Source organism: Accipiter gentilis, chromosome 20 (assembly GCF_929443795.1).
Source record: "Accipiter gentilis chromosome 20, bAccGen1.1, whole genome shotgun sequence".
NCBI lineage: Eukaryota > Metazoa > Chordata > Aves > Accipitriformes > Accipitridae > Astur > Astur gentilis.
Window position 1 is genome coordinate 1,658,670 of NC_064899.1, and position 25,452 is coordinate 1,684,121.

Consider the following 25,452-nt stretch of genomic DNA (forward strand, 5'->3'; position numbering starts at 1 on the left):
TTGGAAGTCATCACTCATATTTGTTCCTATGCTCTGTGTACGTCTGATGACAGTCTCCCATTCCTACTTTGTTCTTCTTTCTCTTCTGAGTTATCCTGCTCTTCACGGTCTCTTTGTGTCCTACCCTCTTCCCACTTGCTCACATCCTTCTCTGGTCCTGCATGTTCCTCTAGTCTCCTCACTTCAATCACGGTTCCCAACTTTTTGCAGCCCCCTTTCTGTCTGCATACAATTTTTCCCATTGTCCTTCCCCTTCCCTCTTTCTAGCTCTGTTTTTATGAATTCTGAATAGGATATTCTTTCCAAGAAAACGTCCCAGCTTTCCAAACCAGAACTATATTTACCTCAAAGCTGAAAATTTTGAAGCTGAAAAACTCACAGCTCAGGAACTCTAAAAATGGCTTTTAGGAGAGCATTTCTCAAGCGTGGGCAGAGTTTCAATTATTTTTTATCATATTGACGTTAATATAAAAAAGTGAAACTTTCAGATTCTAGAAAATATCCCACATGAGATTCTAATAATTTTAAGGTACACAAGATCAAATTTTTAAATCTTTTTTACATTTATAGCTTTCAACATTTGAAAAGCCATTTCTAAGCATCTACTTAGAAAATAAGTGCAAACAAGTAGTGTTATTGCAAAAGAGTTCTACAAAATATTTTGGTGGTTTTAAGAACATTTTAATCAATATAGTCTGTATTATTTTCTGTTTTCCTACAACAATTGATTTATTTTATGGGCATTTGTTTATGCTAAAGGTATTTATTCAGCCAGTTGATCATATCCTTTCTTCCTTCCTCAATATAAGGTTTATCTTGAGGATTGATATCTTCTCTTTTGCGATGTACAAACCCATGCGTCTGTCCAGGATAAATTTTAACTTCATAATCAACTTTACAGTTTTGTTTAAGCTTCTGCTCCAGTACAGTGACCTGTAACACAGAATGTTCCATGTTGGCTGAGTATGGATTTAACAGGTTATGTATTTACAGTTCTCTAATTGTCCTGGTTTTTTACTTTTCTGGGAGACAGACAGAGTACATCCTTGCCATCATTTTCTCTTCTACTAATTTTATACCCAAGTGCATTTCTGTTACTACACTTTCTTTATTTAACTAGGCTTTTTCCTCCAAAAATAACAACATGTGACTGTATAAAGCTGCAAAAAAGTATATGGGTTACTGTAATAATACCTGTAAAGGTAAAAACACCTATTGCTCTGTGTCATGAGAATGTTAGCATGTAGTGATCTCTGTACAAGTTAATGCTGATAGACCTCACCAAAAAAAAATGGGGCAAGATTTTAAATTAATTTGAAATTGAGGCAGGAGAGGCACATATACAAAATGGGCAGTTCAAAGCTACTGGCATTTTTGCCGGGAAAATCGAAGCCAAAAACACTCAGTGAAAGTGTGTCTTCCTCTTTGATCCCCTTGGTAGGTAATCATCTTTGTCCAGCCATTCTCCACCCGGGCTCCCCAGGAAGGCTGCTGACAGAGTACCAGAAAGGAGAAGCTCTGCAGGACAGTGGGGGAAGGAAAAGGATAGTCACAGGATTTTTTAATTCTCCTGCAACTAGTGATTCTACTGGTACAGGTAGGGACTTGCTGCTGATTTTATGCACCATCAGTATGATTAAAGAGGGTCTCCTATCTTAAACTTGACAAAAGTCTTCCTTTGGATTCTTGCCCTTTTCCTCCTGGGAACTTTCATATATAATTCATCCATATTTTGCAACAGAAATAGAAAACATTTTTTAGTGTCACTGTAAAGCTTTTTGATTTGGGGATAAACAACATAAATTTGTGTAGAACTACTGTAAGAGTTAGTGAAAGAGGAAGAAAAGTGCAAATTAGTTTTCTACTTTCTCTTAATTAAATACCAAATTACAAAACAAGCATGAAAAGCATTAAAAAGATGAATATCTCTGATGAGAAACTCACCTGCTCCAATGGGATGTGCTCATCCTTTTCAGCAAAAATGAAAAAGGTGGGATGAAGCAAACTGGATCTGTCCTCAAAGAACCTGATCACTCCTAGGGAAGAAGCAGAGGCATATACAATGAGTCATGCCACTTAAAGTGGTTAAATCACTACCAAAGCTATACAGTCAAAATAAAAGACATTCTGATCAGTTAGAGCTGATCAGTTTGTAGTGGAATCAAACATGCTTTACTTCAAAGTCCCTTTTGCTGTGAGAACTTCCTGTGACTTGGGATGTCATTAAAGGTAGAAAGACCAGCTCTGTCTGAAAAAGTCAGGGAAGAATTGTTACACTTGCCCCATTCTTGTGGTTTTCTTTGGTTATCTGCTTCTGACCACTGTCAGAGACAGGGTCCTGTGAAAAATGGGTACTTCAGAGTTGTTCGCCTCTAGCCTGGTATGGCCATTTTTCAGATAATTGTAAATATTCATCATTCCAGATACATAGTTAGGATTTCAGTGTACATATATTTACACTGATATAAATTCTTAACAAACTGATACTGTAATTTTGACTATTCAAATATATTTAAATTTAAGTAACAGTAAAACTAACTAACTACCACCCTGGCCACTCTTTTCATTACTGAAATTATTACAACATAAAAGTAAAAAATTAGCAAGTAGCATTGTTGAATTGACTCAGCTGATCAGCAAATCAGTGCAGCCAAATAATGCCCATAAACTTTCTGGAAAAATACCTTCACCTCAAATGAATATAAATTGCTCTGGGTTCTATAGAAGTACAGAGGTTTATAACAAAAAATACCAAAGGTAGCATAAATGCATTAAGAATGGAAGTGTGAGAGTGCAAGGGTCAAAACAGAGAGTTAAGAAATGTTTCATATGAGTAACGAGGGACCACTGCCAGCAGCAGCATTGAGGAATAAGTTCTTCATGTCATGATCAGAAGGTCCGCAGCCTGTGCAGCCCCCAGCCCAGACGACTCATCAGCAAAAGACCCTGCACTCTAACAGAAGGACAGCAAAAAGGTTGCAGCGTATCACTACCACCGTGCCTTTCCCTCTTAGCCCAGCAGGGGAATAGAGTACAGAACTGTGCATCAAACAGGTCTTCCAAACAATGAAAACCAGACATTGGGCAGCAACCTGTCCTGACTGATGCTGACTGAGGTAAGCAAGATAGTGTGGCAAATATCCACCTCATAGTAACTGCTGGCTCCTAAAAAAATATAAAAGATGTGCCCAGAAACCATTTTGTCATCACCAGCCAAGAGGAACCTGAGCCATAGTGAGGTCTTGGCATTTGGTGTCCCTCATACACTATGTTGCACGGAAGCAATCCTGGCCATGCCACTTGAATACGTAGATCTTCCTGGTTATGATTAAGTGCAAAAATGTGAGTGTGCAAAATCAGATTGCTTAAAGATTTTGTATAATAAAATCACCTCATTCCATAAGATGTTGCACTGAGTTTTTTTACAGTAATACTCCTACAGAATAAGTTCCTGCACCAGTCATACCTGCTCAGAACATAATAGGTATTTGAGACTTACCATAGAGGGACACCCCCGTCTTTAAATGAGGATTTTTCAGCATCAGATGTTGTACTGCTGCTCCACCCCAGCAAAACCCAATGACACCAATCTTCTTTGCACCACATTGTTCCTTCAGATACTTCAGGATGACATCAACTTCTCTGAGACATGTAAATGAAAGTGAATTAAGGCTCTAGCTCTGTTCCCTTAGCCTCCAAGGTGTCTACTGCTCAGAGACTGGCTGGGCATCAGTCTGCTTCTGGGAGGTGGTGAGTGACTGCCTTTGCACCACTCCTGATTTTTCTCTTTCCTTCACTTATCACACTGCCTTTATCTCAACCCATGAGTTTTCTTGCTTTGTTCCTCCTATTCTCTCCCCCATCCCTCCTAGGGGGAGTGAGTGAGTGGCAGTATAGGTGCTTGGCTGCTGGCTGGGGTCAACCCACAACACTAGTTTACTATTATTCATTACTAAAATACAAGACAAATTCCAGGGGAGAAGACAAAGGAGAAAAATCAGTCTTCCTAGATGACCGTTACTAGAACCTAAGGTGATTTTATAAACAGCAGTCCAATTAAGTTTGCAAATGCCAATAGTTGCCTTATAGGCTAACACAAATAAAAGTTTAGGAGACACACAGCCAGTCAAGAGCATCCCATTATCACAAATGTGACTTTAGGTGAACTCTCTCTCCTCAGGGAGACAAATATTTCATGAAATTGTGGAAGTCAATTTGAAATTGTTGCTTCAAAATCATCAGTAACATTATGCAAGCAAGCTACGTGTTCCCTAGTTAAAGGGTGTTTGGTGACTACCTTTGGACCCTATCTGAAATCCATGGAATCTGTGCCTACCTGCGGGAACTGAATCAAATTGAAGTGGAATGAGCGAGCTGCACTTTCTAGCCTTTGCTGGTTCTTTTCTTTTGAGTCATGCATCTCAGTTCTACTGTCTGCACAGGAAAACAGTGGGGACTTCTATTCTTGTTCAAAGTTCTACTTTTCTCCAGAAAGCACCCCTCATGTAACCATGAGCTTGACCCATGAGCTGCATGAAATTTCTATCTGTGGACATCCAGCTGTATTTGACCCATCTAATCCTGCATCTTTACTGAGACAAAAATTCCTAGAAAAGAAGGATGGCCACTTGCAGGACAAGGAACAACAGTTGTACTTGTCTATTTTGCCGGCATTTCGGGTTTTCAGCCAGTCATTGAAAGTCGCCCAGTCATTAGAAAGTTTCCAAGCTTCTTGTCCCACAAAAAAATCTGGGCAGATGGCTCTGCAAGAAAAATGAAAACATTTTATGCCCATGAAATAGTAGAGAGAAAGGATTAAAGGGAAGTGTGTGGGTATTATACAACAAATTCAATTTGTTGAATATGCATAGAATTTTATCTACATCAAAGCACTATACAAGCAATCCTCATTATTTTTCTATGTCTAATAAGGAGACTTAGCATAACTCCCAGATACATTTTGCCCTGTTAAAATTCATTTAGTTTGACAAATTGTTAACTTCAATTAAAAATCCTTAGTGGTTTCCTACCAAATTTTTTTTTAAAAAAACCAACTACGATTTATATGGTATGTACATTTAGGCTAGAAGGAATGTTAACCCAGTAATACAGGAAGGAGGATACCCAATATGCTTTTCACATATTTGAGAACTTGTTTCTTTCTTTGGCACAAGCTGGTACACTTTACATTCATGGAACGACTTTCAGCTTCTCTGGAATTTTTACCAAAACAGCAAAGTTGCACAGGTGCTACTTCAGGAGAGAGGAAGCAGGCTGCTTTGAGCTCAGGGATGCAGTGTCAGATTTTTCTCTGTTTCCCCTCTCTTCTTCTGTGCTTGCCTACTACCTTGTTATGGTAGGACTACTCAATTATCTTAGATTTCTTAGATTGTTTTAACAAACAGGAAACTCTTTAGAGAAACATGTAAGGGAAGCCTGCGAAATTTTTTGTGTTTGTATGGTTTATATAAAAAAAGGAAATAGTTGGTTCAACAAACTTTCTTATTAAAAAGACACTTTGAAAACAGTAGTATTTCTTACATGTATCCATGAGCAGCAAGCATATCAGCCATGTATCTGGTGTTTGGGAGTTGCCATCCAAATATATCATGAATCACAATCACAGCTTTGTCTGTGCTGGCAGGTGGTTTGCAAACGTACGCCTTGATGTGCTCAGCTTGTACTTCCTGCCCACGACTCTCGTAGTCAAACCTGTCTCCGATATCGCACGGGCAGGGCCTCGATTCGTTAGCCATGTGTGATACTAAAGAACAAAAGATATTCAGTTGTCAATACCACAGCATAACATATCAAAAAAGATCAAAATACAGCAGTATCATAAACTGCTGAATTTTTGCATCATTACAGTCATATTGTGAACATGCTGTTTACAGTTAGATCTAAAATGCAACATTAGTCAATAAGGCCATTGGGTTGTTTTTGTATAAATAATAACCTTGCTAGAATTACTTATGTTATGAACTCTTCAGTGGATACCTGGTACCTAACTAGGACTTCCATGCCCTACAGTAAGTAATACAGTAAAAATGAAGTTATGACCAATCGGCCAGGCAACCATCACAAATTAAATAGCGATGAAGCCAGTTCTTTCACTCTTCATCGTGTGTACGTCCTTGTCAAGCATGCATAACTTTCTTCAGTATAGACTGTAAAGGCTTAATACAGGACTTAGCATTTTGAAGAAAAAAAACCCACACAGCTACTGTGTAGAAAGATATTATTACACTTAGATTAAACATGATATCTTCCTCCAGAGACTTAAAATATTCCATAGCTAACTTTTTCAGTGTCAAGAAATCCTTTTTCTAAACCAGCTTTAGCCTCAGATGTTGCAGACTTTTGAAAGAGGATACTTAAGGAAGGTGCCAAGATAAATATACCATTGAAAGCCAGAGTATAAAATCATATCTGTTTAATATTAAATAAGGAATGCATTCAAACTCCAAGACAGGAAAAAAAAAAACTGAACATAAGGAAAAATTCCTTAAGTTGCGCCAAATATTTTATCAAGAAGGTAACAGTAGGGTATGGTTAATTTTTTACAAACTATTGCTTAAATGAAAATAAACAAGTAATTCACAAAGCTCAAAAAAATTCCAGCAGAATCTAACACAGATTTTTGTAGCTCCTTGGTCTCAAATTAATGATTTTATGCCACCGACATTAGGTTAACCAACTGGGTGAACTGACTTCATATTGCTGCAAAATGACCCAAATAACTTCTTTGAACATGCACAGAGCATCTCCAAATTATTAAAAAACGTGGAGAGAATTTAGATAAAGCTTTACCTAAACTCTCTACAAGTAAATCATGTGTACTATCTAAGAAAACTTTGCTAGTGCAGGAACAAGGATGTTCAAAATAAACTATGCCAAATATACTCACAGAGAAAAATGGGGAAAAGCAGGTTACTGAACAGTCCCTGAACTAGTGGCACTTAAATAGTTGTGGCACTAAAGGACCAGTTTTAGCAAAAGCAAACAAACAAACATACCACCCTACAGCCAGGAGATTTGCACAGATTTCCAGGGACCAAGATGTTCTGGTTTTGCAGACTTTAAAATTCAGAATATCCCAAGCAGTGTGAGCAGGGCTAGGGTTGCAGATCTCATGAGACTGCATTTTCACAGATCAATTCAAGACAAGCTGTATCATATTTGGAAGCTGTATTAACTCTGGGCACACATTTATACTAATCCTCTACGTTGTTTTTTTTAAATGACCCACACCTACACATAGGTGGTTTTTTTTTCATATGTTGTACTCACATATAGGACTTCTAATTTAAAATAAATCTACCAGGAAAAAATGAATTAATAGACAAGCATATAAGACAAAATACAGTTTAAATATATAACAGGAAAGCGCTAATAACAAATTTTCCATTCACAAACTATTTCCTTTTGATTAGACTAAAATCAGAAAAGGTAACAAAACCAGCAACTGAATATTAAAGAAACATATATTTCAGAACTCTAGAAACACAAACATGATGCCCTTATCAGTCAGTACATCCTTAAAGGCTTTAATTGCAAACATTTCACATTATCTGATAAAATGCAAAACAACATGTAAAACATGAAATATTTAAAGACACAGATATAGCAGCTGAGGAAAAGAGCTCCAGACACAAGCCTGCGAGGGGTGGTGTTGGCTTGTATGGTTTATAAGCCATATAGACTTGCAAGCTTTTTAGTGTAGTCAAAATGTTTCAGTGTTTCTACATTAGTACGCATTACACACAAACAGTATCTTTTTCCATCTCTATGATGCTGCTGAAACATTCTTTAAAAATTAATCTCCCTCTCTTACATCCATCAAAGCTATTCTTTTAGGAGGATCTGTAAACCCACAGCCTTGGTGTTTCGCCATCTCCACCTGCAAGCAGTTGAGCATTTATTTGAAAACCAAACAATAACTTTAGTTTTCAGAAACTCAAACCTGCAACCAGAAAAATATAAAGCTATGCTGTGCAGCTTTCTCACTTTCAACAGACTCTCCTGAGTCCTCCTCCTGAGAGGTCTTCTGCACCTCAGGAGGGAAAATAAAAGGTTTCTGAACCATCAACTCAAACAATTAGGGAAGAAAGTTGCCCCTGATAGCATCTAAATGAGCATGGACTCTTTAAAAAAGCACTTAGATAAAATGAAAGTCCCCTGAACATGCTGAGTCAGACCTGAGTATGCACTTGTTTTACATTTCTCGGGAGGAAAAGCCATGAAAGTTTAAAAAAACCCACAAACAAACCCCACACATACCTGTAGCACAGCAAGTGTGGAGATAGTAGAGGCACGTTGCAGGAACTCAGCGGGGATGGTTACCACTGAATGTGATCCCAAAAGACAGTGCTAACTCATAAAATGAAAGCTGTGAGTGCAAGGATCAGGTTTCTTCAAATAAGAGTTACGTAAGTTACTGCCTTTATCTTTGCATATCGCAGAGTCACAAAGTTAAAAGTTCACTCTTTTTAAAGCCGTTAATTTTATTGGTAGCTTAGGCAGGGTGTGCTACTGTGAACAGAGCACTGCTGGAGCTGAGTACCAAACCTTCTTTTTTAACTTACACAAAATGGTATTAAGGATGGGAGGTCTTTTCTTTTCAGCTTAGGAAACATGTTGACTTAGCTGAGCAATTCATTTAAACAAAACTGTTTTTTATATAAAAGGGTGTTCCTTTGTTTTCAAAGATGGGGGTAGTATCACTTTTAAACATGACGTTGGCATTATTATTATTATTATTTCCTTAGACTATTCATCCGTTGGTAAAAGACAGATCTAAAGTCATCAGCAGGGTGAGGTAGTGAAGTAGAGACATCATTTCAAAGCTCTATACAAGACAAAACTTATTTAGTATAGGAAAAATACTTTCTCTTTCAGAGTGAAAATAAATAACATGTAAAAAGGTAACAGTTTTGTAGATTGCTATACATATTATAATAAGTGCTTAAAATGCTGATGCATTTTTTTCCTATCACAGGACATTTTATCCTTTTTTTCTCCCTTTTGAATTAAAAGTGACTCCCTGATCCTTGTATCCGTCCCATTCTCCTGATTTTCTTTTTATTGGATTGTAAGGATTATTCTTTAAAGAGCTTTATCTAAGGATATTAGCAATCCAAAATTTACTCTTTCTTCAGAGGCACACCTAAAAAGTAGCACTAAATGCACATGTTACTCTACCACACTTTTGCCCTGGGAAAGCGATTAGCCTTACAATTTAGTCCTCATACATAAGCTGTTTTCCCATGTTCTACATAACTTTGTCAATGCTATTTATTTACAATTCCTAAAATAAAGTCAAACGAATGAAAAAAAAGCCTACCAAAGAATTCCAGAGTGAAGTTATAAGGTTCAAAACCCAACCCTTTTGTTTCAGTTTGGTTTTTTGGCTCTTCCCACTTGTACACCACAAACAACAAATTATAGCACACAGGGAGCTTAGATACTCCATAGCAACTTCAAAGAACAGTAGTAAAATAAATGCGAGAAAAATTGGCAGTTTAAATCATTCCTAGAAAAGAGAAATGACAGCGATGCTTGCAGAACCTTCTGTCCACTGGAGCTGCTTAACCACTTTTCCACTCCCTTCATGTGGCTCTGAAAATTCTTCTTTATACACAAGACTATTCCCTTTTACCTTAATATTAACATTAAACGTTAGAAATTAAATGGCTTTTGATTTGATTTTCTGTTGTTTCATGTTCCTCGACAGGCAACCCATGCTGTTGTTTCACTTAGAGGTCACAACTGAATCCAACGCATTCATGTACGTGCAGCAGATTGCACTCTGAACACAGACCTCTTTCGGATCTCGCACTTCCAGCTCTTACTCACTGACTTACAGTTTTAGCATGAGGGTTTGGCTGTTCTTGCAGTAACTCATCGCTACCCTTTCACTTCAGACAAATGCTGCATCTCGGTCTGTTTGTTGCTTTTTGCTTAGTCACGGTGTTAGTGTTACAGCACATATGCCGTCCCGGCGTTTGTGAATGACTGCTGTTCTCTAAATACATGACCTGATCGTTCTCTTGCACGTCAGCTAACCTTCTAGTGTTAATGGAGCTCCATTACCCTGGAGTTACCCAGGTTTTACACAGGCGTCAATAAGGTACAATAAACTTCCAGACCTCTTCATTCTTCTGCAAAAATGTGTTGTGAGAGCTGTATCACCCAGGTGACAGCTGGATTTATGTATTACATCTAGATGGCATCATATGAAAAGCTACAGTTGGTCAGCAGTCGCAGGCCAGAATTCTCTGAAGACCTCCCCATGGGAAAGATGGGGGCCATTAGCAGCATGTAAAGGAGAAAAGCATGGATGGGAAAAAGCAAAAGACATTAAAATCCCATCGAGAGAGAGACGGTTAATGAACAGTTGACTATCTTTACATGAGACATGCCACAATGTATATTTCTCTGGTGATATATTTAATTTGAGAGATTGTCATTAGTAAAATTATGACTTTCCTAAATTACATTTTCTTCCCATTAAATCACACAACAGTCTTTATCAGTAGCACTGAGAAGGTGAAAAAGGACACACATTCTCATTTTTTTCTTAGAACTTTAGAAGTACCAGCACCCTGTACAGATATCAGACAGCTGGTTTCAAACTAATGAACACAAGCCTTTCTCCCCACGAGGCATAATTAAACCATGGAAGTCACTGTCACAGGGTGCACCAGAGGTCAGCATTTCAAGCAGGTTCAAAAAGGGACTGGCAAATCCACAGAGGCTGGGTCCATCAGTGGCCATTCGAAGCACTGCTCAAGTGGCAACATCCAGCTCAGGAATTCCCTGAACAGCTGGCTGCCAGGCTGCCTAGCGAGAAGGGAAATTCCCTGCGCAGCCACCGCTGGCCACTGATGGAGGCTGGGTGCTGAGGTAGATGCAACCCTGAGCTGATGCAACACAGAGATTTTTGTTGTATCATCGAAGGAAAAATTACATAACGAGGTACATTACGCAAAAACATGTAACATTTCTTCTTTAAGCAGCAACCATGGCTGTAAGCCACACATTAAAATGCCCTGGCTGCAGACTGCATTGTACTTCTGAATTCCTAAACTAACCAGGAAATCATCTATAGGGTGTCACAGAACCAAAGGTAATCTGAGCAAGTAGTACTCCATCTGAATAACCTTAGCAACAAATTTTGAAACAAGATACGCCCACTTACATCACCTGTTAAACACACATCTGCCACCAGGGTACAAGTCAAAAAAGCCTAGTCTCTCAAAATGAGCGTCACCAAACAATGCATTTGTGTTCCTAAATTTTGGACTTGTGATTTATGTAGAACTTAGATGAACAGTGGCGTAATACACAAATAGATTAATTTACCATTAGTCTAATTTGTTTCAAGCATTAGGATAAATCTCAGGGAACTGGAGAATATTTCTCAGCTTATTAAAACATGACGCTGCTAGGTGAAGTCTGAGACTTCTTCAAAAGAATGTAATACGAAAGTATCAATTAGAATCTAGTGACAAAAACTTCTAAACTATTCTGTTTGCTTATTTCTTTAATTTCTATTTCAACAAACTCTCCCCCCAATTTTCTAAAATGTGTTATCAAAAATCTCCCCAGTGTATTACATAATTGCATTACAAATTAAGTTGCTTGCTCTTCTATTAATGTATTTATTCAGCCAGTTGATCATATCCTTTCTTCTTCCCTCAATACAAGGCTTATCCTGAGGATTGATATCTTCTCTTCTGCAATGTATAAAACCATGAGTTTGTCCAGGATAAATTTTAACTTCATAACTGACTTTACAATTTTTCTTCAGCTTCTGCTCCAGCAAGGTGACTTGTAAAGTATAGCATAGTAGTAGCTGTATTAATATAGCCATATTCCATGCTGCCACTCCTCATCTTATTCATGAGTCAACTCCCTAATTATCATTCAGGCTAGACACTGATAATCAAGCTCCATATAGGCAAAACAAAAAGTGAAATTATATGAAGAAAAAACACCTTTGAAGTAAAAATTTGTTAGACTATAAAGGCAGGTCCAACAATCTGCAAAGATACTGATATAACAAAAGTATTTCCTATATGTGAAATATAGGACAATACTAAATACAACTGAACAAAAAGCTTCTAACAGATGCCTATGGATGCAATTTGGCATATCCTACATGGTTTATGGGTTCCTAGGACCAATAGAAAATGGTGTCGTACAGCAAAGGATAGGTCCTCGAGTAGAGTACTCCAAAACAGCAATGATATTTTGATAAAACTTTGTTACCTGGATTACTAGCCATACTTTTACAAAAGAAAGAGACTTAAAAAAAATAAAAAATCTAGTTTTCATTCTTTGCCTGGGTTACATTAGCTTTTCTATGTCTGGCTCCGTTTTTCTGCTTTTGTTTTGCCCTTCAAGCACTGTTATGAGGCTGAGTTTTGACTCCCAATTCAGTATGGAAATTTAAACATGCAGAAATGAAGGAAGACAGAGGTTATCAGCATACTTGATGAAGGGGAATGAAGTCATCTTTTTCAGCAAAAATGAAAAATGTAGGGTTCAGGAGATTGGATATATCATCAGAATCCTTGATTAGTCCTAGAAAACATTAAAGAAACCAAAAAACTCTTCAATTGACTTTTAAGGTGAAATCCAGATTCAAATACAGCACTCTGCTTCTGCAGTGAAAAGTTTTCAAGTCTCATGAATATGTAGCCATACATACTAGCTTTACTTTCAAGCTACAGTAACCATGGCTCCTAGACGAATACCGTCCTAGATCAAAACTCTATTTAAGCCGGTCTCTTAAGATACAGACTGAATATCTGAATTAATAAGACTTGAAAGATGCCTTCTGTGCATACAAGCTTGAGTTCTTTTGAGCTGACTGGGAAAGTCAATGCTTTAGTAAGCAGTCCGAAATTTACATTCTGAGAACGTCAGCAAAGGACAGCTGAGCTATCCCAGCTTCTTGAGCAGAGCATAAAAGGAAAGCTGGTGTTAAAATAACCACAATCTAACTTTACAGAGCACCTAGAGCAAAAATAACACTCTCTGCTCCCGGGTGAAGTTCTAGCTCTGCAGCAGGCAGAGCAGTAGTAAACAGGAAAAGGGAGCTAAATTGGGAAAGTGACCAAAGGGCAACATCTATGCGCGTCCAAATCTGAAATAAAGACATGGCTGCTATGACCCATTCTGAAACTAGGAACAAATATCCTCACCACCATCTTCTTTGCATAATATCCTTCCTACTCTGCTGAAAATATCTCTCTTCATCAGCTGACAGCCTGATTTAAAGGAATAATGCTAGATCAAGTACTTAAGGTACACAATATACATATGCATGTATACCTGCTTGTATTGCATCCTTGTATTTACCTACCATTGAGAGATATACCAGCCTTTAATTCTGGGTATGTCATCATCAGGTGACGTACAGCAATACCACCCCAGCAAAAAACAACAACCCCTAATTTCTTTGCACCACACTGTTCCTTTAAATATTTCAGGACAGCATCAGCTTCTCTGTAACATATAAGCAAATGCAAATTAAGCACCCATAGTAAAACCAGTATTTGAAAATATGAAAAGAAAATATAGAGATGCATGGAAGTGTCCCCATATCACACTGCTACTATATTTTCTTTCACATACTTTAAACAAATCATTATTTCAGACAAATATTAGGGGTTGCTAATCTGAAATCGTCAGAAAGAGAAAAAAAAGAACTGAATGGAATTAAATAAAAACACAACATGAATAATATAGATGGAAGGAAACCTAAAGGGATGGAAAGTAGATGATTGATTAAACACCTACCTAAGAGTTTAAAAAGCTTAAAATTCTCTGAGAAGCTGGATGAATTTTTGCTTTGTAAATGTAGATAGAAAAAGTAATAAAGACCTCTCTAGAGAATACTATGCATTAGATGGCCAAAATGCTGACAATGACTTTAAGTTAGTGTCTGAGATATTTCCTGTAGGAAAGTCAGTGTAGCAAACATGGCAGATGTTTTCAGAATTTACAGTGTAGCTTGAAATACACCTTGCCCAGAAGCTGTATTCTGAAAACACCCATTTACCCCTGAAGCAGGTGTCACCATGCAGAGGCAGCAAAGAGAAAGTAGCAGTGGGACAGAGGTAGCAGTTAAGTCTTTTAGATCACCTCAAGGCTATATTTTCAGCCCCAACTCCTTGCCCCCTGGGGCATGCAAGCTATATACATCGTGAATACATCAGCCTTGCAAATACCACATTATCTGCCAACACACCAACACACAGAGAAGCAAACTAAGTGCCAAAAAATTCTTTCTTCACTGGGAGCTGACACTTGAAACATGTGAATCGCCTGTAAGAAATGCCAGGCAGAGCCCAACCCTTCCTTCCCATTGCAGCAGAGAGGGGACAGATTCCAAACTAAAAAGTTTCCACAACAACTGACCCCTCCAAGACAGGAGTTCTCTGGAAATGATTCAGTTATGTCTCCCATAACCTTCTCACCAAATAGCTAAGCCCAACAACCTTCAACGCAGCTACTGCCAACAGTCCAAGACATTTGCTCTCGCAGGAAGTTAATTAATTCGGTCTAATTAGTCTGACCCCTTCTCAGTATTGTCTTGCCAACAGCTTCCTTCTGTGTTATTAAGGCAGCACAGCACCTCTGCCAGTGACAGGTCTTTGCTGATAAATGCGCACGAAGACATGATACTCCTCCTGGCTCCCAGCGCCCTGTTCCCCAGGGAGCCGCTGGCTCTCCCTGCGCCCTGACAACAGATGACCCAGCCGTCAGCTACCTGGGGCCAGTTACACCGTGCTGGGCAAGTATTGAGGCACAATCAAAAACTCTGTTCTTCTTTCCATACAACATCTTAAAGTATCAGTCTGTTACACCTGGTGAGACTCAAGATGAGAATTATGCTTTCTCACTGCTTGTGTCACTGGTCATTTTTAAACCACGCTTTTTGAGGCAGAGGAGGCAACTTGCAGTCTCTGTTATCAACATCAGATGACAAACTCTTCATGAGAGAGTTGTCCTTGAACGCTGTTCAAGGCAAAATAAAAGGTCACAGATTCCATCTACTTCTAAGGAGTCATTAAAAAAGACCACTTTCACTGATAGATCAGCTGCATCCAATCTCAAACAAAAAAAGAGGGGGGGGAGCAATATCTGACAGCAGCAGGCAATGTGATATCCAGCTCCCTGACATCTTACTTGTTTATTTTCCTGGCATCTCGAGTTTTCTTGGACCAGTCATCAGAAGGCTTCCAAGCTTTTCTTCCTACATAAAAGTCTGGGCAGATGGCTCTGCATACAAAGACACACACACAAAAATCAAAATTGAATTAATCACACTGAGATTTTTGTGGCCCTTCATAGCATGGGAGGTTTCTATCTAGGCATAATTTTGTTTTGATTTTTTTTTTTCTGAGAAAGTTATGTTTTTAAATATCATTGTTAACTATTCTACAGAAATGCCTATGAGCTTTAGAAACATTTATGGGTATCTATACAGGCTTTTTTCAATGACTAAACTGCATAACACAATTTGTGCTACAAAGCTGGAAAATATGAATATTTTTATCCCTAGTATTTTATCTGTTTTGAGTACATAATTTGAAACTATACACAGTAAAACAACAGATTATCTTGTAAAAGATGATCAATCTAGGTCCTCATTACAACAATTTTGGATTTTGCATACAACACAATACCATTTAACATAAATCCATCATTAATGGCTTCCATTTAAACAATTACATAAAATAATTATTTACAGAGCACACCATGAGGCTTACTTATGAGCTAGGAAAAAAAAATATCACAAACACCTGATGGACTAAGGTCAGCAAAGAACAAGTGAAGGGAAAACATGTGGCAAGAAAGGGAGGAATGTTTTACTGCAGACATCATTTGGTGACTGGAAAAAGCAAAGTACAGCAAGAGTCCACTCAGTACTAAAGAGTTCCAGCATCACAGGGTTGCCCAAACCCTGGCTCAGGATGACCTTGGCTGAAACGTGTTGTATGACCAGCAGCAGAGTTATGATAGTTGATAATTCAGTCTCCTCGTGCAAAAGGAAACAAGCAGGGACTCTGGTGGCTGCTGTCACTAGGTCACCCCCCAGTGCTGCTGTGTGTTCTCCCAAGCCCAGCCCACAGGGAAACAATGGGATCCCTGGGAAACTGCAATCATCTTTCACTTATTAAATGCCTTTGACTCTCCCCAGCCTCAGACACACAGCATGTATCTCAATGATCACGGTGAAGCTACTGGATAAGTTTGGCCTAAAGCACACAGAAGTATGTTGCAAGCATTTTTATGTTTTTTACTGTGTTTGATTACTTCTGTGAAAAAACAGTGACATCCACAGCATACTTGTATTTGGAAAGGTATGGGCAAAACTGCACAGCCTTTGGATAAGTACCTGTAAGAAAGGCTACGTACTGCTTTGAAAGTGAACCTTCCCAAGCCCACACAAAAGAACAGGTTCTTCCCCACTCAAACTAGCCTGATAAGACACTACAAGCCATCAGTCTTAATGTGGTCTCTGAAATACAACTCTCATAGCTCCTTATCCCATACTGAACTAGGAAAAAATCCAGCTATTCTCCTCTCAACAAACATTGGTGCACCAGTTCAGCAGCATCTTGAAGCAATCAGGGAGGACACACATGGCCTCTCTTCATTCAGACACTGCTGCCTGAAAACTCTCGGCTCTCCTCCTGCCTAGAGCAGTGGAAACACCAGCCTTTTTTCCTTGACCACTGCAGTATTAGGAGTACAGGTGGTGGGAAAGAAGATATTACAAAAAGAAGTATGACGTGGCATGTATGACAGGGAAAAATTAGAGGAAGTAAGGTAGTGTGGAGAAATACCAATGCATCAGACACTGGGTACTTTTGACTGAGCAGACTCTTACTGTAATAAGGAAGCTCACTGTCATACTAGCTATTTGCCAGTATGCTGCACAGCATGAAAGGTGTATGTCCAGCCTCACGTTGAGAATGACTGCATTTGGTCACACGACAAACATACTTTCAATCATGGAGCAGAATAGAGGATGTCAGGTCCTCAGGAAACACAATAGCAAGGAGCAGACTATAGACCAATTCATTGTTCCAGTGTATCAGAAAACCCTAATCCTCACAAAGGTAGTATCTTTCTCTTGCAGAGACACAGAGCTCCTTTCAGCTGCACAGACAAATCTCGACCACATCGCAACTGTCAGCTGACATCTGACTTCCCTCATGCTTCATAGGCAGACACCATTAAAGGCAGCATCTCCCAAAACTAGAGCACTACAGAACTGGGTGGAGGTTTGCTTTTTGGAACTGCAGGCCAGTCCCAACCCTGTATGAATGTTTGTAATGTATACTGCAAATGCACTAACTTGCAGCATACCCAGTTACTGCAAGATGTTGCTGCATTTTGGAATTTAACTGCTGTAAGGCACTGAAAATGAGTGGGAAAGATTTGCAGGGGGGAAGAGGATTCTATTTAATACCCCATGTGTGCACGTGAGTCATTCATATGCACATATTCAATGTGCATATTCAATATCGTATTCAAAATGTATGACATTCATTCATGTTTCTGCTGATGACAATTTTTTAAAATCCCATCATATAATTTAGCTTGAATGAGTTTATTTTAAAAAGACTTCCAAAAGCAGAATACACTCTTCTGTTTCAGAACACACTATTTTTTAAAGCCATCTCACATTGCTGGGAAAATTATCAGAATTGCTTTTTACTGCATCATGTTTTCAATATTCTACACATTCTACATGTGCAGTCAGTTCTTCTGTAAACAGCAAAGGATGAAGGAAGCATGCTGTGCTCTGCAACATTTCACAGCAATGTTCCTTTGTGGTTTTGCATTACGGAAATATATCACTCGAACTGCCCTGGTAATAGTTTCCTCTCATGTATGGGAATAACAGCTCTAAGGTAAGGCTAGAAATCATAAAGAGTAGGATTTCTTGCAGAAGAAAAGATTTCTTACATGTATCCATGAGCAGCAAGCATATCAGCCATGTATCTGGTGTTTGGGAGTTGCCATCCAAATATATCATGAATCACAATCACAGCTTTGTCTGTGCTGGCAGGTGGTTTGCAAACGTACACCTTGATGTGCTCAGCTTGTACTTCCTGCCCACAACTCTCATAGTCAAACTTGTCTCTGATATCGCATGGGCAGGGCCTCGATTTGTTAGCCATCTAGGAATCTGCAGGAAAGCAAAAAGGAAAAACAGTAATATAATTTATTTGCAGTACAGCTGTGATTATGGGTCATAAACTTCACTCAGTCCCCATGGTCCCCTCCAGACACCTAGTAATACCCACTGGATACTGCAAGGTTAGAAGTGAAAGCTCCAGGTGTTTATTGTAAACAGGCTCTTGACACCAACCCTCCCTGGTCACCATAAATATTCATTAATTCCAGGTCAGTCAGCGTAACCCAGGAGTGCACTCAGGCCAGAAGAAGGGTTTACGTCAGCCCACCATTCCTAGCTTTGTGCCTGGAGCAATACAGCATGTGATAACTACATTTCCATGCAATGTCCCCACACACTGTGCTCCATAACTGTTCCTCTCATGTGGTCTTACAGCTCCTCCTCACAGACTGGCACCTGGTAATCCCTTGCTGTTACTCCTGTGAGAACCCCCTGTCAGCATGCTGCTTTTCTGACTACTTTTTCCCTTCGAGTTTTCATTGTGCATGTCCCCTTTCCCTTTCCTCCATGGGGAAACCAAGGCTGCTGCTGCTGCTGCTGCTGCTGCTGCTGCTGCTGCTGCCTACATGCACCTTGCTGGTCCCTTGCATCCCCTGCTGCATACAGCCCTTTCCCAGGGAACCCACCCATCATTAACTGGCATCTCTAAAAGTTCGGATAAATCAGCTTGAAGAAGGTCAATCAGCAGAGGGTATTCTCTGAGATTTATACACTATGTAATCTGAACTGAGAGCAGTCAGAGGAATAGAGACACATACACCAGTGTTGTGCATGTAACATATCCTCATACACCACAGATAGGTAACTTCTCTGGAGGTACACGTTTTAAAGGACAAACTGGAAACTACTGCATTTCTCCTCAAGTGAAGAAAGGTTTCCAAAGAGTTTATGTTGAAAGAGGTCTTCTCAGAAGATTCCCTCAAACTCAGTTCAATTTCTTGTTCCTTTCAACAGGACATAGGCCTCTGTAGCAACTTTTTAAACCCAACTAACTTTTGGTGCCCCCTACTCTTCCCCCTCCACCAAGCAGCAGGTGGTCACACACAGAGCCTTTTTTCTACCCTGGTCTGAGAAGCCGTTTAACCTAGCCCTGCCACCACTCTTAACCAATCAAAATGGCACCATTTACTTATTAACAAGAGATAGTGTCTCTTCCCATGTAAATGCATGCATTGAAACAATATTCCTTGGCCTGGCTGGTCCCCTTACTAAAGTGAAATGCAGCATGCTGGCAATAAAAATCAAATGCACTCTAATGCTTAACTATTTTTTGTTAGGAATATATCTTAACCATTTATCCCCTTCCAGATTTTCTAATTCAAACAGATGCCAAATAAGACCTTTAATACACTTCCAATACTCCCTCCCCTCTTCAATTTCTCTGCTACAAATGTGTGTAATGTGGTATCAAAAACAAAACAGGAAAACAGAGTGAACACCAAAACAAAATACTCCAAATCCTGCCTCTTTACACCAGTTATGCTCTTTTCACAGGACAATGTACTTTGGGGTGATACATGGAGAGGTTCCCAGCACCGAGAACCAGCCCCCTTTAAGGAGATCTCTCAACAGTGCCTGTTTTGAACAAAGCTGGTCTCCCGACCTTCTGCAATCAATCACCACATAATCCCAAAAAGATGCAGCTGGAGCTTAACCTGTCAGTTAGACTGACTGTAAGCTTTGCCAGTGTTACAAGAGGCAGAAGTACCTTTTCCAAATCTCAGGCAAAGCAAAGGCATGAGACTTCAAAAACACTCTGTATAACTGACCAGACTTAGAACAATGCTTCTACCGTTGTGCTTGCTGACTGTTTTCCTCCACAAACGCTTCATCTGAGCAGCAAGCTGACAAAACCTGATTTCTATTTAAGTAAAACACTTGTTCCTTTTAAAATAAATGTGTTTAAAAAATACATGTTGAAGCACAAGCTGTGTTTAAACAAAAATAACAGTATTGCCAAGTTTTAATAAACAACATGCTGCATCAATAGGGTTTTTTTAAAAACGTAATGACTCGAAGAATGTTTACACATTATTCACAGAAAGGGGTAAATCATCTTGTACTGCTGAGGCTATCCCTACAAACATGCCAAAATTCACAGCATAACCTTTCTTTGAACATAGTGAATGCTTGGTAAAAAATACTAATTAAACTGACATGGATGCAGATTTTCAAAAGTATGTAAGAGCAGTTCACAGATGGGATTAATAGATATGTTGAGCGGACCATAAGGAAAACACTTTTTTCTCCCCACACCCCATAGAATTCATCTGGTGCAGCTAAAATACATTTAAATAAAAATTGCAAGAACGTAGGATTTTAAAGGTTGCTTATTAATTGAATTCTAATTTTCACCTATATGTAATTCAATCACCACAAATTTAGTGAGCAGAAGGTTGTTAGTTTAGGAATCTGTTTGTATTTGCAGTTTAGATCAGCTCTTTGCACTTCTGACATCAGCTCTTTGCATTTGTGAAACTTCAAATGAAATACAGTTCAAACTTGTCGCAGCTCAGACACATGAAGGCTTTTAACATATCAACTACTCAGGCTTGATCTCCACCTAAGAAATCAGCTGCATTACCATCTCCTTTGACTTTTCTTCCAAAGCTTTATGAAGTGTGAATTTCATCATGACTTTAAAATGCTGCATGCCTTGCCTTTCTTCAAAAAATTATTTGCTATACTTCACAGTCTCACAGTGTTAGGCACTTTGTCACATTTTATCAAGCCCACATACGACATATTTACAGCCCAGATCTGGCATTTCCATTGCCTTGATTTACCCTTCCCATTTTCAAGATTTAGGCTATCACATAAGCCCCCTCTATAAAGTAAAACCAAATAGAAAAACGATTTTTGTAAGGCCCAGGCAGATAGTCCAACCTGTGGACTTCTAGTACTGTGGCCATAGCACAACAGCATCTGTGCTGTTCTCCCACCCACACCAGCGAGCCTGGGGCTACAGCATCAGCACAGAAATAGGTAACAAGACTTAAAACAGCTCTAGCTTGAAACACCTCTGTGCCTTCTCCTTCATCCCTCTATTTATTCTTCCCATTGCTCAGAAACACCTCATCAACCCTTTTCCTGCTTCCCCGATGGCAAGTCATCAAGGTGGCAACTCCCTGTTTTCTCATCCAGCGAGCTGTGATCCTCAAGTGATAGATAGGAGTGCTAGACATGAAACTGGAAGAAATGGTCTCCACAATAGTCCGTACTAGAGCAGAGGCTTCTCCTACACTTAAAAGAGCCCTGGCAATGCTTGGATGGCAGAAGTTCAGATTTACTAGTTGCTATTTTTTGAATGCTACTTCTTCAGTGATGTATATTTGGGTTGCCTAAGGTGCGTCCCCTCTCAATTGAGTTTTAGTTTGCCGAGTCATTTTAATGTGATTCTGCACTATTTGGCCGATCAAGTTAAAATAACAGAGAATTGCAAGGAGATTAACTCAGCATTTTGGAACTAATGCTGTTTGTCACGGTTAAAATTCCCTTAAGCAGCTCAGTACACCTCTATTTACATTTGTTTATAGGAGAAAAAAAATATTACTCATGATGAGCAAGCATAAACAAAATACCCTCAGGGTACAATTCAAATCATGGTTCTTCCAACTCACTGGCTTATCAAGTTTTAATGATTCCCCAAGGCAATCTGATTTTGCCACGTACAGGAGATAAACAGATAAACATTCAGTAGCGTGAAATAAAATGCAGGGTGTGACAATGTTGTACCACAGACAGGGCTCCCTCTGAATAACTACAGACTCCTAGGGAAGAGGTGGCATTCCACCTTTTATCAGCTTTTATAGCTGCAGTGCCTTGCTGCACACAGAGACAACGTTCAGCAGCTTTGCTCACTACAGCTTCCCAGTTACTAGGAAGCCAGGTTTCCTCTGACAGTAGTGTACCTTTACTGCAGGATTTGACAGGGACCATTCAGAGTGTTGATTATTGTAATTAGAGCCAAACTCCCTAAAAGTCTTCTTCGTGACAATCAAGGAGAGGGGCCCCATCTTGTGGACGTTTCCTGGAGAGTGTATGGCTGTAAAGCTGTTAACCACGGTGCTTTTAATGCAGTGCTGGAAAGCTAGCTAGGATAGCAATCTGCATCAGATCTCACCTAGAGTTATGTCTGGGCCGAGCAGCTAGGGGTTATGCACAGAAAAGGCCTCCTTTCTTTCTCTGGCGTGAAACCATCCTCCCCTTTCCCGCAGGAGTGAGGAATCCGGCCTCAATCCGGCCATTAAACACCTGGAGGAAAGCTTATGGACTGCCCGCAAGCTCCTTACCTGCACATTGCGGAGGGGGGATGAGGGCAGAGGGGAATGAACCGGGATGAAGTCAGGGCATCCACCACCACCAAGGTCGACCAACCAAGCCTGGGAACAATTTATCAGGGGCCCCAGAAGCCGTGGCCGCATGCTGTGAACAGCAGGAGAGCCTGGATCCCCAGCGTGGCTGGAGACACCCTACACCAGCTCTGATGACCTAGGCTCAGCAGATTTGGAGAAGAGTACAGGCAGGCTTTCACACCTCTTCTATAAAAGCTGTTTACACAACCTGCAGCTGCGTCCCACACGGGCTATCCCACAGCTACTGCGCCCGGCTCGTTAGCTTCATCTAAGGAAGCTCCCCACTGAATGCTGCGTATTTTTAAAAAGCTGCATAGTATTTGGGAAAACAAACAGGAGAACAGCTGCTGCGCATGCGATGTGTGTTTCTAGCCCACTTCAAACAGCTTTTTGACACCAGCAACACAACGGGCATTTTTCAGTTCAGGACAAGCTACAGCAGACGCTGCTTTCCCAGCTCCCTCAAATTTCTGTTTTCCTGATTAGCAAAAGCTTCATCATGCTCGCACCCCCCCTCCTACGAAAATGACGTTATGTATGGCGCTGCCTTCACAAACCCACAATACTCGGAGCGTTTTTCTCAGGTCGTGATGGCACACAGGGACAGGAGCGGTGCCAAGGGCCTGCAGCTCTCCTTGGGGAACGCTGCAGGATCGGGACCTGGACAGTTGGCTACACGAGATACAGCTAGTGACCTGGTTTGGCCGTCTGGGGACGCGGGCTAACACAGACTCAGGTTATCGCACAGAAAGCACCAGGTCGGCGTGGCGATTTCAGGGGGTCGGAGTTGTTTTAGGGTTGAAGGTGCCTCTACGAGTCACCTCATCCAACCTCCTGCTGTAGGCTGGGGCAGCTTCTAAGCTTCCCTGATTGCTGAAGGCTTCACCCTGAGGGGTTCTGGAACCCTCCAGCGAGGGAGTGATAGCATATTTTCCATACATTCTGGATGGTATGTCTAAATATTTTGGTGGTTTTAATATTTGTACCAGCTGTGGATATTTGCTACTAGGTGACTGTAAAAGTGAGATTTGGTAAATAATTATTAGAAATCTTATACTAACACTATGATTGAAACAATAGACAAAAGTATAGCCAAGCAATTAGCTAGTAGAGGTAGTTACTCCTAAGTTTTGCAGTTCTTTGCTCTTATGACTAGATGTTCCTGTACGCTAAATGAGAACAACTGACCACATGTGATTGAAACTGCGTTAAGCTTCAAGATCAAAGAACAAGAATAAAGACTTCAAGGACAGCCAGCAAGAACTTTAAATGGGTCCGTGGTCGCAAAAGCAGCCCTTCGTCTCAAATGGATCCTTCATTGCGCGTGATCGGATGCAGGCAGTCCTGAGATAATCAGTTGCAATTATTTTTATGTATATGTATACTAATCTGATTAATATGCAATTAGTTATTCTGTATAACTTGCTAGTGCTAAAGCTGTGGCATGCACGCTAGATGGAACTATCCCCCGTGCACCCAGCGCTTCAATAAAGAACGCCTGCTTTCTAAAACTCCAAAACGAGTCTCGGAGAGTTTCTTCAACCGGCTTTTCGGTATCAGGAGATTCCACCGCTTCCCAGGGCAGGCTGTTCCAGCGCTTGGCTGTGAAACATCCTCCCTGCCTCCCAGCTCGGCGCTTCCCCTCACGCCGGCCGCCTCCTGCACCGACCCCGCAGAGGGCGAAGGCGGCGGCAGCCCGGGGTCCCCTCAGCGCCCCCCGGCCCGGCCGCCCAGAGTGCCCGGCCCTGCAGCCGCCGGCCCGCCCCGTTCCCCGCTTTCCCGCCTCTTTCTCCTCAGGAGGGCCCCAAGCCGCGCTCCCGCCTGCCCGGCCCCTGAGGGGGGGCAGCCCTTACGGCTCGACCCGGCGGCCGGGATCCGGGGCGGGGAGGGCTGCCCCCGCCGGGTGAACAGCTCAGGGGTGGCTCTGGAGGGACCGGGCCCCACTCCCGGAGCTTCGGGCGATAATGGCGGGCGGCTGGGAGCTGGGGGGGGGGGGGGGGGGGCTGCCCCGGCCTCGGGTGGAAAAGTGTGTGTGTGGAGGGGGGATTGGCAACACTTAATGAGAAGAGAATCGTTTAGGTTGGAAAAGACCTCTAAGATCACTGAGTCCAACCGTCAACCCAACACCATCGTGGCTGCTAAACCGTGTCCTGAAGTGCCACGTCTACACGTTTTTTGAACACCTCCAGGGATGGTGACTCTACCACATCCCTGGGTGCCTGATAACCCTTTTGGTGAAGAAATTGTTCCTAATATCCAATCTAAACCTCCCCTGGCGCAACTTGAGGCCATTTCCTCTCATCCTATCACTAGTTACTTGACAGAAGAGACCAACACTCACCCCGCTACAACCCCCCTTCAGGTAGTTGCAGAGAGCGATCAGGTCTCCCCTCAGCCTCCTTTTCTCCAGGCTGAACAACCCCAGTTCCCTCAGCCGCTCCTCATCAGACTTGTGCTCCGGACCCTTCACCAACTTCGTCGCCCTTCTCCGGACACGCTCCAGCCCCTCCATGTCTTTCCTGCAGTGAGGGGCCCAAAACCGAACACGGTACTCGAGGTGTCACCTCACCAGTGCCGAGTACAGAGGGACGATCGCTGCCCTGCTCCTGCTGGCCACGCTGTTCCTGACACAGGCCAGGATGCCGTTGGCCTTCTTGGCCACCTGGGCACCCTGCTGGCCCATATTCAGCCGGCTGTCGACCAGCACTTCTCCAGGTGCCCCCAGTACCGCCTGAAACCTGGTCTAGAGTCTCAAAGCATATCCAGGGAGGTACTTAAAAACCACACACACATTATTTTTCTTTTATCCTTCTGTCACGGTGTTGGAGGAAATTTATTTCAGCAGGTCGGCGCTTGGTTGTGGAGCCGCCG

General features: G+C 41.1%; 2 protein-coding genes across 2 annotated transcripts; both read right to left on the reverse strand.

Moving 5' to 3' along the window:
* Positions 1–659: 659 nt before the first annotated feature.
* CMBL (carboxymethylenebutenolidase homolog) lies at positions 660–8,402 on the reverse strand. The gene is made up of 6 exons (XM_049823944.1): positions 8,281–8,402; positions 5,542–5,764; positions 4,656–4,763; positions 3,500–3,642; positions 1,945–2,036; positions 660–933 (listed from the first exon to the last, which is right to left on the reverse strand). Exons 2-6 carry the CDS (start codon positions 5,754–5,756, stop codon positions 754–756), a joined length of 738 nt encoding a protein of 245 aa, XP_049679901.1. The 5' UTR covers positions 5,757–5,764; positions 8,281–8,402; the 3' UTR covers positions 660–753.
* A 3,212-nt stretch (positions 8,403–11,614) lies between these two features.
* LOC126048573 (carboxymethylenebutenolidase homolog) lies at positions 11,615–18,209 on the reverse strand. Its single transcript, XM_049823755.1, has 5 exons — positions 17,995–18,209; positions 15,202–15,294; positions 13,373–13,515; positions 12,493–12,588; positions 11,615–11,832 (listed from the first exon to the last, which is right to left on the reverse strand). Exons 1-5 carry the CDS (start codon positions 18,207–18,209, stop codon positions 11,615–11,617), a joined length of 765 nt encoding a protein of 254 aa, XP_049679712.1.
* Between the last annotated feature and the right edge of the window lie 7,243 nt (positions 18,210–25,452).